This window comes from Ciona intestinalis, chromosome 14 (genome assembly GCF_000224145.3).
Source record: "Ciona intestinalis chromosome 14, KH, whole genome shotgun sequence".
In the NCBI taxonomy this organism is placed as follows: Eukaryota; Metazoa; Chordata; class Ascidiacea; order Phlebobranchia; family Cionidae; genus Ciona; species Ciona intestinalis.
This window is the reverse complement of record NC_020179.2, coordinates 3292614-3309379: the sequence shown is the minus strand read 5'-3', so window position 1 is coordinate 3309379 and position 16766 is coordinate 3292614. Positions and strand designations below refer to the sequence as shown.

The following is a 16766-nucleotide window of genomic DNA, read 5'->3' as shown; positions in this document are numbered from 1 at the left end:
TTTGTTGCAGTTTTTGAATGAGGCAAAAGTACATGTAACCAGTTATTGTAACGGTTTCTGAGGGAGAAAAATCTACATGTATTAAATTATAGAAACACGTCATATAGAAGCGAAAAATTTACGGTATGAATCTTTCAAATCGGTCGAGAAATTCATGTTTTTGTTCCCGCCATTTTTTAAACCTCACTTCGGTAGACGACGCCATATTGTTGTATGGGGATTTTGGAATTTCCTACTTGCATGTGTGTGGAAAAGTTGTGTGCAAACTTTGTGCTCTGATTAACTCAATTTTGTTCTCTGATTAATTAAAAAAATTAATTAACTAATGAGGCAACGGCGTTTTTTTCGAAAAACGACTTTTTTTTATGTCAGTTTTGTGTCACGTGTTCAAATTCAAAGATTTTTGTTCTGCTTTACCGCTTGCATTTTTCAATAAACTCACTAGTGTATCGTACTAAATTAGTTTAATTAGACATAAATCACGCTACGTGTCAGCGCCAAATAAATCAAAATTATCGCTTTCATTTTTATAGAACCAATATTTGATATTAGGTTATTTATATTATCAAAGTTAATCTAATTTTAAATTCTGGTGAAATCGAATTAGTGATCATGTCTTCAAATGACCCAACTTCAAAGTATCCAGCTGATCAAGTCACAGCAAGACTTATTGCACTGGAAAACAGAACAGGATACAGTTAAGTGTTAACATTTTTTTCATAATACAAAAATTATGTTTGTTGGTTAATTCATGCGCTAATATTTGTCGAACTTTCTCTCGTGTCTAAGGTTAATCACGAGTCAAATCGGGTGTAGTTTTACTATAACCTAATTGATTGTTTAAACAAATGAAAATGTATATATATATATATATGTTATAAATTTCTACACAAAAAAAAACTTTTTTTTGTAACTTTAAACACCCTAATACAGCAATTGCACTTAACTTCGTGTTATACAGAGCCAAGGTAATCCTTAATCTGATAACCACTAACCAGTAAAAATTCGGTTTTAAATGTTTTTTAGACCTCACTGTTTTTTTTGGAAAATAGGCGTTTCTGTCAATTGTTAACTTTAAAATGCATTAAAGTATGAATTGTAATTTTTTAGACAAGACCTCCTGAGTTAAATAAAGTTAAGAACTTAAAAGGTACGACATAATGCATAAAAATGCATATTACTCTGTTGTGATTAAAAACAAAGCCTATAATCATTACACAAATTTTGTTAAAACTCTACATTATTCGTTAGGAATGCAGCAGTTTAATGGACAGAGAAAGTTTTGGAATCCGAATTGGAACAAACCAATTCCACCTCGTGGCTGTGAAGTTTTTGTCGGGAAAATTCCACGCGACCTTTTTGAAGATGAACTTGTTCCATTATTTGAAAAAGTAAAACTTTGTAAAGAATATGGATAGCATGTTTTGCAATAACTGCCGGCAAGGGGTGTATAAAACAGGGCATCTGTGTCAGGATAGCTTAATAATAATTAAACATAAATGGCTCATTTGTCTGCAAAGCGTAGTGCCCACACTTACATTCTTCCGACTAAATGTAGATATGTTTTTACTGTAAGCTTGTTTTAACAACTGTTGTTTTGTCTGCATAACCTGTCTGTACGTTTATTGTATATATATATATATTTTTTTTTAAATCTTCGCTACCGTAATCGAAGTGACAAATAAAGTTATTGTTAGAAATAGAATAATTAAGTTACATTCATTCCTTATTATCATTAGTTTTAATTTTTAATTTTTTTTTTTTTTTTTTTAATATACAGATCGGCAAAGTTTATGAATTGCGACTGATGATGGATTTTAGTGGATTTAATCGTGGTTATGCATTTGTGGCTTACACGTGCCGTGAGCACGCACAATTGGCTATCAATCAACTTGATAATTATGAAATAAGACCAGGCATGCGCATCGGAGTTTGCAGAAGCGTAGATAACTGCAGGTTTGTCGTTTTGCTAGAATTCCCATCTTTTTATTGTTGAAATATACGACTTATCATTTTAGATATATATAAATAATATGTTATGCAACTGTTTTTTTATTGCCATTTCCAAAGTATTCTACAAGCTTATTACTTGATAATTGTTTACTTTCTTGTTTGTACTTTCAAAGTAGTTGTTTTAGTTGTTTATAGTAGTTGTTTTAGTTGCTTTTTGTAGTATAACTAAACCAGAGTAGTTTAATCGTATGCACTAAATTTTTAATTTTTAGTAAAATCTTGGGTGACAAAGTTAAAATGCAATTACACTTTTAGTTGTTAAATATAGGTAACTTTATTAGTTAATGTTTCGAATGCATCATGCTTTGACTCTGCTGTTGGTGCAGCCTAGAGCTCAAAACACTTATTAACTAAACATTAGGGTAAATGCTGTTTTATCTTAAAAAACACGGCAACATCTTGTTTTAACATTAAGCCTATAGGTTTAATGTTTATGTTAGCTAGTCTTTCATTGTTTCAGGTTATTTGTTGGGGGCATTCCTAAAGATAAAACTCAGCAAGAAATCAGACAAGCAATGTGTGAAATATCAGAAGATGTTAGCGACGTAATTGTCTACCCAGGAAGTATTCCTGGTCAGTCTTTCTTTACAATGAGATAGGCTAATGTTTCTTTCCATTTCAGCTGGCATTTTAACATTATTATCCTCTAAAAAAGTCCAAAATTTGTAGCAGTGTTTTAGAGCAGTAAAAGCTGCAATACAATAGGTTTAATGTTTAATACAGTTTGAAAAAATTTGAGTTTAGAAAAGTTCAAAACACCTAGAATTTACCTTAGCAGGTAACATTAACAAGTAATAGTTTAAAAGTTAGGGGTAAGGACCAACTCTGGATTATATACAAGTTGCTTTAACAAAGAACCTCACTCATATAGAAATTTAGAATAGAACAGTTTAAAAGTTACGAATAAACTCAGCTTTAGGTATAAGTATTCATTCGTAGCAATTAGCAGACAGGTATATTTCACTTCAGTAGTTCAATATAGGTTGTATTATTAGTTATTACACATACGCTAACACTGTGTGGGCTCCATTTTTTAGGTGAACAAAACAGAGGCTTTGCATTCGTCGAATACAGCACACACCGTGCTGCTGCCATGGCCCGTAGAAAGTTAATACCTGGGCGAATAACTTTATTTGGTAGTGAAGTGGTAACTGACTGGGCTGAACCTGAAGTGGACGTAAGTTAATGTTTTTACATTCGTTATGTCACTGTTCATTGGTTTGTGTATTTATGTTTTATTGTTACGCGGACATTTTTGCGTGGCAAACTAATAACTATAGAACGCGGTGTTTGTACGTAACTCCTTTGCCTCCTGTCTCATTCAAAAGCTCCATTTTTTTCAGTTTATATTAGACTTCGTAAACATTTATCTTTTAATAAATGTGAAGAAATGGGATTTACCTATCAATATAATGTATTTTTATTTTATTAAACCTTTGCACGAATTTTATCTAAAACCAAGTCAAAATCGTCTGCCTATAAAAAATTTTTGATGATCAATTTTAAACCGATTTTACCGTTATCATGTTTTTAAATTGGTAGCCTATTTCAGTTATTTTTGGAATTTATTTAATTGTTTTAGTTAATTTTAAATCATTTTCACAGGCGACAGATAAGACCAGTCGAATAAAAAATGTCTACGTACGGAATCTTAAACTTACAACAACTGAATTGCAAGTTTTCAACGCTTTTAATGCTGTTCGACCCGGTGCTATTGAGCGTGTTAAAAAGATCGAAGAGAGAGATTATGCTTTTGTGCATTTCCAACGCAGAGAAGATGCAATGTTTGCTGTTCAGGTAATTTCTTCACTGTCATTAATGAATGAATGTTACTTGTTTTATCCTCGCATTGCTGGAAAAATGAAAGTCCTGTTCTGTTTTATACAACTCGTGTCAGCTTTCGAGTTACAATGTATACACCTTTGTGGGTGATTGTTTTTCTATTCTAATCGTGGTAACTTGTAAGCGAGCATGAGATGTATGAAACAAAACGCCCAGGTTATAAGGACTGTAATTACCTCATCTCAATATGATAAGTAAGTTACATTTATTTAAATCAAGAAAAAAATCTTGAATTATGCACACTATCATGTTAAATATATATAATTGAAAATGTATTTTACGCACATGCTCACTTGCATACAGGTAATGAATGGACAACGTATCGACGGGCAAGAGGTACAAGTGTCACTGGCAAAGCCACCATCTAACAAACATGATGCAAATAGTTCAACAATGCAAGCAATGCAACAGCGTGGTAAGTTTTATATTATTAAACTGAGGTTTTGGGGGGGAAATTAAACTACCCTAAAAAAATTAATTTAAGGTTTTTAACTGTAATATAAAAAAAGTTTGTTTTTTTTTAATAAAAAAAGAGTTTAAATAAATTATTTTTGTAAAGTATCGAATTGATATCAATTGGTTAAACCACTAATTTGGTTATGCACTTTCCTTTTTCACAACTTGGCTTCTTGCTACTATTTTGAGAAAATGTGTACTTGGTGACACTTAACACTTGCTTCACCCAAGTGGTATGAATTGTCTATACACTCTATAGTGAACCACAAATTTACATGGTAACTTGTAAGCAGGCACGGAGTGTATGAAACAAAACACCCGTATTACAACGACTGTTGTTATCCAGCCACGCCAGGATACAGCAAGTTACATTTATATTCTATTGATACATTAACACAGCATCTGCTACTCCATCTCCCTCCCATCTACAAGTATACGATCGTATGAAAAGCATGATGATGTCAAACACCAACCCACAACCTACAACATTCATACAGCCGGTCAAATCCATGCCACCAGACTACAACACCCTCACACAAGCTGTAAGTTTAACTAAAAATTAAATATTGAATGAATGATTTCAACTTGCAAAGTCATTAAACCACAGTCGTTATAACACAAATGCTTCGTTTCATACATCTCATGTCAGCTTAGGAGTTACCATGCATGTAAATTTTTTGTCTTAAGTGTCTTGCACAAGGACACGTACCCCCATAAATAGTAGCAGCGAGGAGCCTTGAACCCGTTATCTCTGTGAACACCGGTTTAGAGATATTGCTGTTATATGTCTTGCCCAAAAACACATTGCCCACAATGGTAGCCGCAACAAGCCTTGAACCCATTAACTCTGGAACCTGTGTTATAGGCAAACACGCTGATTTAACTAAAAAAAAAAACAACTTTTTTTATCCCAGCAAGCAGCTGCCAAGCTTCAGCAAATGCGTTATCAGCAGCCACCCCCTATGAACCAATACCCTGCCAAAAGCACGCCTACAAACCCCCCTCCATATATCTACCAAACACCAGAGCCCCAGAATGCATCAAACTCAACTGTAAATTACATGGCACAACTCATCATGAAATATGGGTTAGCAAATGGCTCTACACCAGTTTCTACACTTGATCATATTGCAAAGATAGATTGCCCAGTGGTAAGGAATGTATAACATCATCATTCACAAACATTTTTTCTGTTTTACCATTTTTTTTTAACAATTTTTGTGTTATTCCAGTTTTACAAAATTTTAACAGTATCACCACTGTGTTTTACAATTTGTCAATAATATTTTACTGTTTTTACAGTTTTACAAAAATTGTAACAGTGTTCTCTTTATTTTTTTACAGTTTTTGCAAAAATTAACAATATATTTATTCCCACCGTTTTTATCGTTTTTTTTTTTTATTTTAACAATATTCAATTTTTTTTTAGTTTTATCTTGATGAAGTAAGCCTAATTTTCAACAACGGAAAACGTCCAGAATATTGTTTGTTAAATGATGGAAACCGAGGAAACACAAAATATGCGTTTGCTGTCCACTTTATGGGGGAGATGTATATTCCAACACCAGAGCTATATTTCTACAATATACCAGAAGCCAAAAATAAAGCAGCAAAACGTGTGCTGGAACATATAGGTTTGTACTGAATAAATAAATGCCACTGTTTTTGTACAGTCGTTATAACGTGAGTGTTCTGTTTTGTCGCCTTGCAACCTCTAACAAGTTACCACATGTGTGACTTGGTGGGTGATTGTTTTTTTGGGAATTTTTTATTGTATGGATGACAGTTTAGACAACCCATTAGTGACCACTTGTTTAAAGCAGTGTTTTAAGTGACTTGCTTAATGACACAGATGCCCACAATGGTAGCAACTAGCAGCGACAGGCCTTGAATCCCTAACGGCGTAACCTCTAGGTCATACGCAGGCATGCCAACCATTGTGCCTTGGCTAGTATTTACTATTTACATTTTTTTACTTTAATGAACAATCTTTTCTTATTTATTCTCGCATGGTTGAATATATATTTCAATGGGATTATTATTAGTGGTTTTGACATATCCTTTCTCAACCTATATGATGCATTAGTTTTCCTGCTTCTAAATAACCACCGTTTCAACCATAGATTCGTGGATGAAGAAAAAGGTTTTTGATCTTGTGAATGACAACAATGGATACTTAACCAAACAGACCAATGGTTTCGGCAATCAGCCACCTAACTCTAATGCTTCTAATGTTTCTAACACTACTTCTGCATGGGGCACAGTAGAGGTAGGAAAGGTGTTGGTTTGCTTTATTTTTGCCTTCCCGGGAAACGACAGTCGTTATAACACGGGTGTTCTGTTTCATACACATCATGTCTGCTTACCAGTTACCATGTATGTAACTTTGTAGGTATTTTATATTTAATGTTTGGCTGACAATTAGGAGAACCCATTAGTGACCACTGGGTTGGAGCAATTGTTCACTGGGTTAGAGGAGTGGGCGCTTTCCAACTATGCCACAGGGCGGACAAATTGTGCTTCAAGCAAAAGTAAAGGTGCCTGCCTCCCCTCAGAGGTTTTGGGTTCGAAACTCAATAATGCTATGCTACCATTTTGGGCAATAAGTTACATATATGAAAACTGAACACACGTTTTATAAGATAACGACTGTCTTTGCCCGCCAAGGATGGTAAAAAAGTTAAATTTATTCAGAATAGCGTACGTGATAGTTAGTGTCTTTTTTTTTAACAGAAACCTTCTGTTGATTTTGACTATCTACGTTCTGCAACAACTTTTAAAAACAACATTAACGTTTTTCCCAAATCAACAATCACAAGTGACAGCTTCAATGTGAAGTCACAGAACAGCATTGTGACATCATCATTGGGGTGGACAAATGGAATGTGGGATCAAATGAAATATTCAAATGGGATGGAAGCAAAGGTATCCCGTTTTATTAAGAATTTGCAGAGTTTCAAGTCCTTTATATATACATAATAATATATAAGTACTTTATATTTAAAGGGTCCTTTACATTTCTTTCTAGAGAAAATTTGACTAACAGTCAGATGCTGTAGCACAGTGCTTAACGGGCCTGTCTCTAATCTAGAGATTACTGGTTCAAGGCTTGTTACTGCTACCATTGTGGCTTGTGTTGTGTTCTTGGGCAAGATATTTAACAACCATTGTTTCAATCCATTGGTCACTAATGTGTTGTCTAAATTGTTGTGTCAAACAGAATGATTTTTTGAATGTTTTTTTGTTTTGCTTTTTAATGTGATTGTCAATTTAAACAACCATTAGTGACCACTGGTTTAAGCAAATTTTGTCAAGTATTTTGCTCAACGACACATTTTCTTATGTTTTTTTCCCCGCAGAGCACTGTTGACTTCTCAAGCTTAGTAAACAACTCATCTTACGCATCTTCACTCACAACAACTACCAGACCCCAGCTATCTTCACTAACACAACCAAAATCTGCATTTGATCGAGTTGGCCTTTGCTCAGACAGACTCAGCTCTCTGAACTTTGACTTTTAAATGACCTTACACTTTAATCTGTAAGGTAAGAGAGTGGTGCACAATTGGTGCGCAGCCCAAAAAAAATAAATATAAAAATTTTAAAACAGTAAATTCAGCCCCCCCCACTGTTTTATTGTTTTAATTGAACCCTTTTTTTGTGGCTGCGTCACTGCATGACACACAAAGACACTTTAAATGCACAATGGATTGTACATATCTTTATAAACTGTCACACACACACATGGTTGTTAATTTTAAAGCAAGTATTAAGAATGATGTAACTTGTAGCTTATCATTCTTCTTAAGTTGTCACAAATTAATTTTATTCACAAATTTGTTTTAATGATTTTATCACCTGATTTTATCACAAATCTAAAACCATCTGTTTTTATTGTGGAAAAAATCATTTGTTTTTAACCCACAAGTTTTAAGCTGTAATTTCATCATAGCTACTTAAATGAAATAGACAGTTTGAATCAAAATTGTTTAAAACTAAGAAATCAGAACTATAATAATATGTACTCATTTTTAAATCAAACAATTTTGGAAGCAGATTTTGATGATTTAATTAATTTGAAAACAAATCTGTATATATCGTTTTTTTCTGTAAAAATGTGTTTCAGTTCTTGTTCGTTTTATTTTTCGTTTAAAAGTTCGTTTTTCAGACAGTTTTATTAAACAATAAAAGAATTTTTGAGATTTAATAACAATATCAAAATTTACAATGCAATTTACTTAATTTAACATATACTGCTTTAAGGGTATATAATATCCATAATAATAATAATAGTAGGGTGTCATTGCGTTAAAAATGATGCAGAATTGGCAAGACAGACTGTGGAACAAAACAACAGTTGTAATACTTGCCCTATGGTTATAGTGTGTTTTAAAAAAGCTGTTGTGTGTAATGTGGATAAAGGTTAAAACCTATGGGATGAAAATGATAAATGCAATGGGGTAGCAGTATAATACTTGCTTCTATGTGGTAATATGTATATACATATTTATATATAATGGAACAAATATATCTTTCTTTCATATTACAGTGGTAAAACGAGCCCGCGTCTTCTCATATGAACACCTGCAGTGCTTCCCTTTCTGCTGGTTACTCCACTTACTTAGTACAATGGCTCTTGCCAATTATCAATCTGGAAGCACTGCATTAATTCTCAGAATCTGAATTTTTCTCCACTTTTAGATCGCAGTGTTCTAGTTTTAATTTCAAGTCTGAATTTTGCTCTTCTGGCGCTAAAACTTCAGGAGAGACAAAATCATTTGAACTTCTCTGATGACCAAGGACGTTGGCTTCTCCATCTGAAGAAGAAGGGCTGAGCAGAAGACTTGTTTTCTCGTTGACTTCTCTTGAAATCCCGTTACTTCTCCATTTCCATGGCGGTCTCGCTTCACGAACCGAGTTACCTGAAAAATAAGGTCAGCTTAAACTTTTCATTTATGCTTTATTAAAACTACAAACACTGAAAAAAATCCATTTTTAAAGTAAAATTTCGGATTTCTTAACCAAAAGTACGCATATTTTTGCAATAAAACAAAATTTTAAAAAGGTTTTATTTTAGTTGTAAAGATAAAAAGTGTTTAAGTAAAAGCCATGATTTTATAAGCAAAAGTGTGTATTTTTGCTATAGGACAAAAAACTACGAACAATCCCTCACAAAGTTACATAAAAGGCAACTCTTAATCTTGCCCTGCCACACAAGGATTTATAAGTTACATTCAGTCAAATTTCTGGTACTGTATATAAACATGCTGGGGGCACTAAAATATATATATAGAAGTGCATATAAACATACTAAGACAACATGAGCACAAAATAGTTGTCACATCACCAATAATGACTTACCAACTTGTTTGACATGATCTGTAACATCATTTCTTACATCTGACACATCAAACATGCTTCTTATTGATCTGTACCATGGTATATTATGTCCAACTATCACAAATGGTTGATATGAGAAAGTATAATGATGTGCAACTGCTGCTATAAACATCTCTGTGGAAAAAATAATGATTATTTTAATTTTTAGCTCGTATAAATTAGACTTAGTAAATATATTCGAAAATTTCTCAAAAACATTTTTCTTTTTTAAATGAATGTAACTTAGTAATCATATAAATTTGTTTTGGTAAACATATATAAAAATGCCCCAAAAGTTTTTCCATTTTTGAATAAATGAATGAATGTAACTTAAATATCATTTTTACAAGCAATAGTTGTTAAATTATTGAAAAAAAAATCATTACATACACGAAAATTCATAAATAATGTAATATTTTTCATTATTCCTTTATTTTTATGACACTAATCCTCTTAGGTCAGTACGGATCAATAAATTTAATGCAAGATTAATGGAATTCTTTTAAAACAACATGCACAGAAACCTACATATACCAGGTTACATATGTCCTTATTGAAATGTATGATAATGTTTTATCTGTTTGCAGTAATTCCCTTTTTTGCCAAAAAAAATATGTTTAGGGTTCAAAGCATAGACTAGAATAAAGCATCCACCTTTTATTTATTTAATTAGATAATCTTTATCACAAAATATCCAAATATTCTGATTGTGTTTCACACAACAACGGTCTATGGGAGTCGTGAGAATAAAGTTTTATAATTCTTTGAATGTTTTTGTTTACTACAAAATGGGACGAGAAAATGAAATAAAGGTGTCCCATCCTCCCCCTCCCTCCTATTTGTTTTATAAAAACGACATACAATATACTGACCAAAACAAATAAGTAAATCTTGAAGTCCAGTTGCAAATTCTTGCGGAGTGTCCCAACCCCATTTCTTATTTAATGGAACCACCTCTGCCACTATTGCAATTGCCACCCCTTGCCTGTTAATGTTTTGTTTTATTACTCTACTTTACGTGTATAAAGCATAAGTAGGTATTAAACCATTTTTCATTAAAAAGCAATATACATGTTATGTATCAAAAAAAAAATTTAAAGCTAAAAAAAATGTTTTAAATTTTTTTTTAACATTGTAGCATTAAAAGACCAGTGTTCATTTTTGTGATCTAGTCAGCTAAATTTGGCGGTTTAAGTATTTTGTAAAATGTTTCTAATTGGTAAAAAATACTTACCAAAATGATGCAAAAACGACCATTTTTACGCAAACAAATTTCCCAACAGGGCTGATTGGTTTCAATTCTTCCTTGGTTGCCATGTAGAATAACACAAGACAATACATCGCCCACTGCAAAGAATTAGAAGGAAAAGCTGTCATTACAATATTGTGCAAAACAAAAAATAGGTATATATATATATATATATATAGTTAAATACTAGTTTTATTTTTTGTTCTTATTGTAAGAATAAAATGAATAAATGTAAATTTAATTTTTACGTATCGGAAAATGACAGTATTATGATAACAAGGGTGTTGTTTCATAAAAATGTGCTCGCTTAGGATTACCGTGTATGTAGCTTTGTAGGTCATTATTTTATGGGAAGTATATTAACATAGAGTACCTTCCATAGAGAAGTAACAGGCAAAACAAATTTAATTCTATACATATTAATTCATTCGTAACCCCACACGCTTTTTCTATTATTAAAGTTACGCCCACGCTGTTAAATGGTAGGTGAACAAAGCCTTTTGAAAACAACAATTTAATTATATCCACTTACAATTTGTGACATATTGTTTATAATCATGATATACAGCCATGCATATCGTGGACTAAAATCCCCTTCATGGTAAACATTCGTTAGCTCACAGATCCTAAAGATAAAAAGGAATTAGCTGGTTTGAATAAATGAAAATAACTTATTTACCCTCGCATTTTGGGGCAAGGAGAGTTGTTAACATGAGTGTTCTGTTTCATACACCTTGTGCTCACCAGTTACCATGTATATAACTTGTTTATCCTCGTGTGGCGAGCAACGACAATCACTATAACATGGGTGTTCTGTTTCATACACCTGTGTGTGCCAACTTACAAGTTACCATGTATGTAACTTTGTAGGTAATTTACTAATTTATTATTTAATATATGCCTGACAATTTATACAACCTATTAGTGACCACTGGGTTGGTGCAACTGCTGTTAAGGGTCTTGCCCAAGGACAAATCCCATATAATGAATGTTTGCATATGACAAGTACACAGTAAATATACTCAGTGCTTAACAATCACATAGCACACTTTCATGTGACATGCGATTAGCTTCATGTGACTTTTATTGACTGAATGGACTGAAAGATTTTCTCTTTAACCCAGTGGAAAATATTTATATATATTTACAAAAGCTATTATGAAGCAGAAAAAATACTTTTGTTTTTAACCAAAAAATTTTGTTGCTTTTATCCATTATCGAAAATTCAAACTCCATATAGTGCAATTTTCATGATTCGACATAACATATGAGATTTATGGCAGTATAGCTTATTATACTATCCCTAACACCCAGAATACAACTGATTTTTAAAGCCTTAAAAGTAAGTCACACATAACAAATTTTTAACACATAAGTTTGTACGCAAAAGTCACATAAAACGAATTATTAACATATAATCTTGTACGTACAGTGCAATAATTGTTGTAACTGGTCGAATCAGTGTATATTGCAACACCCCCCTCTTGCAAGTTTGAATGAAAATCCCACCCATTGGCCATGGGGGTAAACAACAAAACGGGAAAATATGTTTGCGCTGAAAACAAAAAGTAAAATTATATTAGATAATTATAAAAATATATGTTTCATTATTATTAAGATTGATAGAATTTTAAAAGGTAGGCCTACCACGTATATTATAGTATAAGACTTAAAATATCAGGTTTTGGATTTATAAAGTCTTGGCAGGAACAGCATATTTATTACGGTATGATTCATATACATTATTATTTGTACACCTTTCAAAAGGTTCCAGCTTTATTATAGCATTAGACTTTTTATAGTTAAAAAAAAACACAATTTCAGACTCATAAATTCTTGACAGCAAGAGCATATTAGTTGTTTTGAAACTGTTACAGATAAAAAACTAGGAATCACACAGAATTTATTCAGAAGGACAGACACCTGCGGTTTATTCCCTAATGTTCCAGCTAGCTCATATTCCCTCGTGAGGTAGTTTAGCAAGTAAACCATGAAACTGTAGATGACATATGCTTCATAACATTCGCGAACTGTGTCAAAGTAAATTGCCAATTTTGGAAACTTAATGGCAAACCACTGAAAATAATAAGAATTGTAAAAAGGCATAGACATGCAAAATGCACCATAATAGTGACTGACTAAAAATAGCTGGCAACATTAAGTCCAACAGAATAAGAATACAGCAGCGCAGACAAGACACGCATACAACACACAACTCATACTTATAATAGTTACAAAATTCAAAAAAGTGTTTCGGAAAAACAGTATGGTTATAAAATTGCATTGAAAAAACAGTATAGTTACAAAATTACTCGGAAAACTTGATAGGACAAATTTAAATCACAGGTGATTTGGTCTTAAGATTAAATCACAGTGTTTTTGGAATTCCAGTCTAAATCATAGGTATTTTGGGCGTTTAGTTTAAATTACAGTTCATATGTAGAAATGTTTTATGACAGAATAAGGAGACCACCTATCATTTTATTCTATATGGGCAACATCATAAAATACAGCATGTCAGGAGACTCTTGAGGTAAAATAGAAACATCCGTTATCAGGAGCGCAGCCAGTGTGTATTTAGGAAGAAGCAAAAAAATTCAAAAAATAAAAACAAAATTATAAAAAAAACATTTAAATAAAAACATTTTTTTTGTTATAAAAAAATCATTTTTTTATATATACCACCCTTTACTTTTTTGTGACTTCATCATTATACGTCAAACTTACACAGTCAATGGCATATATTGGCACCATCCATAGTATTCTCATAATTGGTTTCTGTAGTTCAGGTTGCGTGAAGTAAATAAGATGGTGTAGTATTGTCCATAGGGATATTGGGATCGTTACAATGACAAAAATGCCAGCAATAAACCACGCAAGAGTGAGGGGTTTGGCCTGGAAAGGTTTATGTTAGTTTATATAGGCGAACAACGAGACCTGAAAACAATTTTTTAACGAAAATAACATAAATTTTATCTATTATATCTCTTTAAATACAGCAGCGAAGAGAAGAAAATTAGCAGCAAAATAACAGTCGAAAATATTAAAATTATAAAGTTACAGATTATACAAAGACAGACAGAGCCTCGCTATAGCTTATTGTTAGCAGAAAATAGTTCTATTAATATATCAACATAACATTTGAGACAATCCAATTGCCACTTTTCCATTACATGTGCAATGTTTAAAATACATCAAGAAGTTATTTCCAACTTATTTATCTTTGTATGGCAGAGCAAGGGCAGAATTTATAACACGGGTGTTCTGTTTCATACACCTCATGCCCAAACGGAAAAAAGTTATAGATCAGATCTTCACCTTATCTTGCACAAGATCCACAACTAACAATGGTAGAGCAACCAGTAAGATGGCTGCGTAAAGTAAAACCACAATCGGCCGAATCCAATATCTCCATCCTCTTAAAATCATTCGCGTTCCTGAAATGACAGTCGTTATAATACGGATGTTATGTTTCACACACAGCCTGGGATTTATGACAAGGGTTGACCTATTTACTCCACAAAGTCAGTGCAGAATGTGCAAGAAATGACAGCCATTATAACACAGGTTTTATTTCACACACCTTGTGCCCACTTAGAGATACATAACTTAGTTATCCTCGCATGGTGGGGCAATGACAGTTGTTATAACACGGATGGGCACTACTGAAGAATCTCCGGTACATAGCAGAATAGGCTAGTGGAAAGCGTTAGAGGTTAATAGTTAGGGGGTTAGGGGTTGTAGGGGTTAGTGAATAGCAAATAAGGTGGGGGAGGATTCTTCACTAGCACCCTTAAGCCAGGGGTGACCCATTTACCCCATCGTAATTGCAAAATATTATTTGTTTCTTCCGCCTTCCCATTTCAAGAATATACATATCTAGTTAGATAGGAAAATAAAAGACATGTATGCAAGTTACAGAGTAATAAAAAGTACATAATTGTACACAAAACAGTATATACAAAACAAACAGTATAATTTCGCTTAATCGTTTACCTTCAGCGGCGTCGCTTGTACTTGTAGACATCTTTATTGATTGATGTAATACTTATATCCGTGTATTACAATACAGTATTCTCACACTAATTCTTCTGTTAGATCTTAATAGCTTACATCTCGTACCTCTAAATTCGACGAACTACAAAAGGAGAAAATGAAATCTCGTGCTCGTAAATTGGGACTATAAACAATACGTCACATGAGCCGTGACGTCATTACCAGCTGGTCTTGATCAAGCGCCACACCTCGTGTCGGATATTCAAAAACAATGTAATCGCTAGTTGGCGGTAAGTACTTGCACGAGTGTAAATAAAATGTTTTGTTTTAAGTAGAGGAGTAATTATACATGGCTATCGTGCACGAGAAAACAAACGAAGGAAGATGGGACAGGTTTTCATTCTTTTTTCTTGTCCCGTTTGGCAGTAACTAAAAAATAAACAGAAATGTATAACCTTAGCACCGGGAACTCGCGTTGTTATTTGTTCAAAACACCATCGGGATATATGGGTTATTGGTGCGATTGGTATTCTATCTTATTCCACAGTACTATAAGTATTGAAATATAATATAGTATGGTGGGGGAAGATGGGACACCTTTTCGTTCTATTTTCTCCTCCCGTTTAGTAGCAAACAAAGAACATTTAAAGAATTACAAAACCGTATCCTTACGACTCCTATAGACCGTTGTTAAATGTTTAAAACACGATCAGGATATTTTGATACATGTGCTGATGGTGTCACGTCTTCTCCCACCCTACTATATACAAAATTACACGGGCAACAGAAAGTAGTTCGGGATCCAAACACAAGGTTAAACAAAGATAGTATTACACCTTAGACTCAACAAGCTTTTCCCACAAAACAATCATCAAGTTCCATTATAGATTGTCTTCTTAAACTTTCGCTTTGTTAATCTAATGTACCTATATGTAGGGTGGGGGGAATGGGACACATTTTCGTTCCATTTTTTCGACCTGTTCGGTAGTAAACAAAGAACGTTCAAAGAATTATAAAACCGTATGTGCATGACACCCATAGACTGTTGTTAATTGTTGAAAACGCGATCGGAATACTTTGATATTATGTGTTAAAGTTGTCCCGTCTCCCCTCCCCCTCTCACCCCCATCCTATAAGAAATTTGCTTGTTTGGGCAAACGTATTTCGCTTCATGAGTATAGATCATGTGTACTTACGATCCAGTCATTTGCTTGTTTTGATAAAGCGATAATGACAGCGAATTGTATACGATTGTACTACGGCTATTTCATAGTAGAAGACTTTTCGGCCTAATACCCAAATTATAAGGCGACCATAACATTGGAGCCGCGACGACTATAATATAGAGACCAATTGTTGTTCGAATGTTATGATAAGAGGTTGTTTTTGGCATGAAAATGACTAAAGCAGTTTAATTACGATGAATAGGACGTGGAGAGATCGTATACGAAGAGAGACGGCCTCTTAATGTATTAGAAATATTAGTTCTTTGTGGTTTTTATTGGATGCACGACTTGAATTGAGGGTCTCGGTCAGTTTGCGTTGAATAAGGTTTTCATTTCAATCGCTTTCACTATACATTCCAGAGAAGCTTGCTGTATTGAATATATATAATATACGGTAGGGTGGGGAAGATGGGACCATTTTAACTCTATTTTCGTGTCTTATTTAGTGATAAACAAAGAACATTCAAAGAATTATAAAACTATACCATCACGACTTCCATAGACTGTTGTTAATTGTTTAACTCGATCGGGATATTTAGATATTATGTGCTGAAGGTGTACCATCTTTCCCATCCTACTATATTTTGATTATACATTGTGTATAA

The 16766-nt window shown here is 33.2% G+C and overlaps 2 protein-coding genes, 1 long non-coding RNA gene and 1 other non-coding gene across 5 annotated transcripts; 3 read left to right on the top strand and 1 right to left on the bottom strand.

Annotated features, from left to right (window-relative positions):
- Positions 1-536: 536 nt before the first annotated feature.
- Positions 537-8524, top strand: LOC100182848 (CUGBP Elav-like family member 3-B). 2 transcript variants are annotated; one of them, XM_026837519.1, is made up of 14 exons: positions 537-697; positions 1252-1391; positions 1781-1956; positions 2474-2586; positions 3051-3190; positions 3619-3810; positions 4159-4270; positions 4711-4853; positions 5226-5462; positions 5741-5945; positions 6435-6580; positions 7045-7236; positions 7671-7857; positions 7976-8524. In XM_026837519.1, exons 1-13 carry the CDS (start codon positions 613-615, stop codon positions 7830-7832), a joined length of 2043 nt encoding a protein of 680 aa, XP_026693320.1. In that variant the 5' UTR covers positions 537-612; the 3' UTR covers positions 7833-7857; positions 7976-8524. The 2 variants fall into 2 exon arrangements, with proteins under 2 accessions (XP_026693320.1, XP_004226925.1); XM_004226877.4 differs by having other exon boundaries at positions 7671-8524.
- LOC100176570 (transmembrane protein 184C-like) lies at positions 8502-15101 on the bottom strand. The gene is made up of 10 exons (XM_002127849.5): positions 14936-15101; positions 14258-14376; positions 13667-13834; positions 12863-13015; positions 12370-12494; positions 11472-11565; positions 10925-11037; positions 10563-10675; positions 9673-9825; positions 8502-9233 (listed from the first exon to the last, which is right to left on the bottom strand). The coding sequence occupies exons 1-10, from the start codon at positions 14964-14966 to the stop codon at positions 8977-8979; spliced, it is 1326 nt and encodes a 441-aa protein (XP_002127885.1). The 5' UTR covers positions 14967-15101; the 3' UTR covers positions 8502-8976.
- LOC113474844 lies at positions 11006-15093 on the top strand. The gene is made up of 2 exons (XR_003396550.1): positions 11006-11094; positions 15038-15093. It is a non-coding gene; the product is annotated as an uncharacterized LOC113474844 (long non-coding RNA).
- A 362-nt stretch (positions 15102-15463) lies between the features above and the next one.
- Positions 15464-15532, top strand: mir5596b (microRNA 5596b). The gene has a single exon (NR_105074.1). It is a non-coding gene; the product is annotated as a microRNA 5596b (primary transcript).
- The last annotated feature ends 1234 nt before the right edge of the window (positions 15533-16766 follow it).

What these genes read in the sequence shown, in the direction of transcription:
- LOC100182848 (XM_026837519.1), top strand. Translation starts at nt 613, where the DNA reads ATGTCTTCAAATGACCCAACTTCAAAGTATCCAGCTGATCAAGTCACA. An exon ending in ATGCAATGTTTGCTGTTCAG is followed by an intron (nt 3,811 to 4,158) that starts GTAATTTCTTCA and finishes ACTTGCATACAG; the next exon opens with GTAATGAATGGACAACGTAT. An exon ending in CAAATGGGATGGAAGCAAAG is followed by an intron (nt 7,237 to 7,670) that starts GTATCCCGTTTT and finishes TTTTCCCCGCAG; the next exon opens with AGCACTGTTGACTTCTCAAG.
- LOC100176570 (XM_002127849.5), bottom strand. Translation starts at nt 14,966, where the DNA reads ATGTCTACAAGTACAAGCGACGCCGCTGAAG. An exon ending in TGGATCTTGTGCAAGATAAG is followed by an intron (nt 13,835 to 14,257) that starts GTGAAGATCTGA and finishes AAACCTTTCCAG; the next exon opens with GCCAAACCCCTCACTCTTGC. An exon ending in TAAACAATATGTCACAAATT is followed by an intron (nt 11,038 to 11,471) that starts GTAAGTGGATAT and finishes AATTCTTTGCAG; the next exon opens with TGGGCGATGTATTGTCTTGT.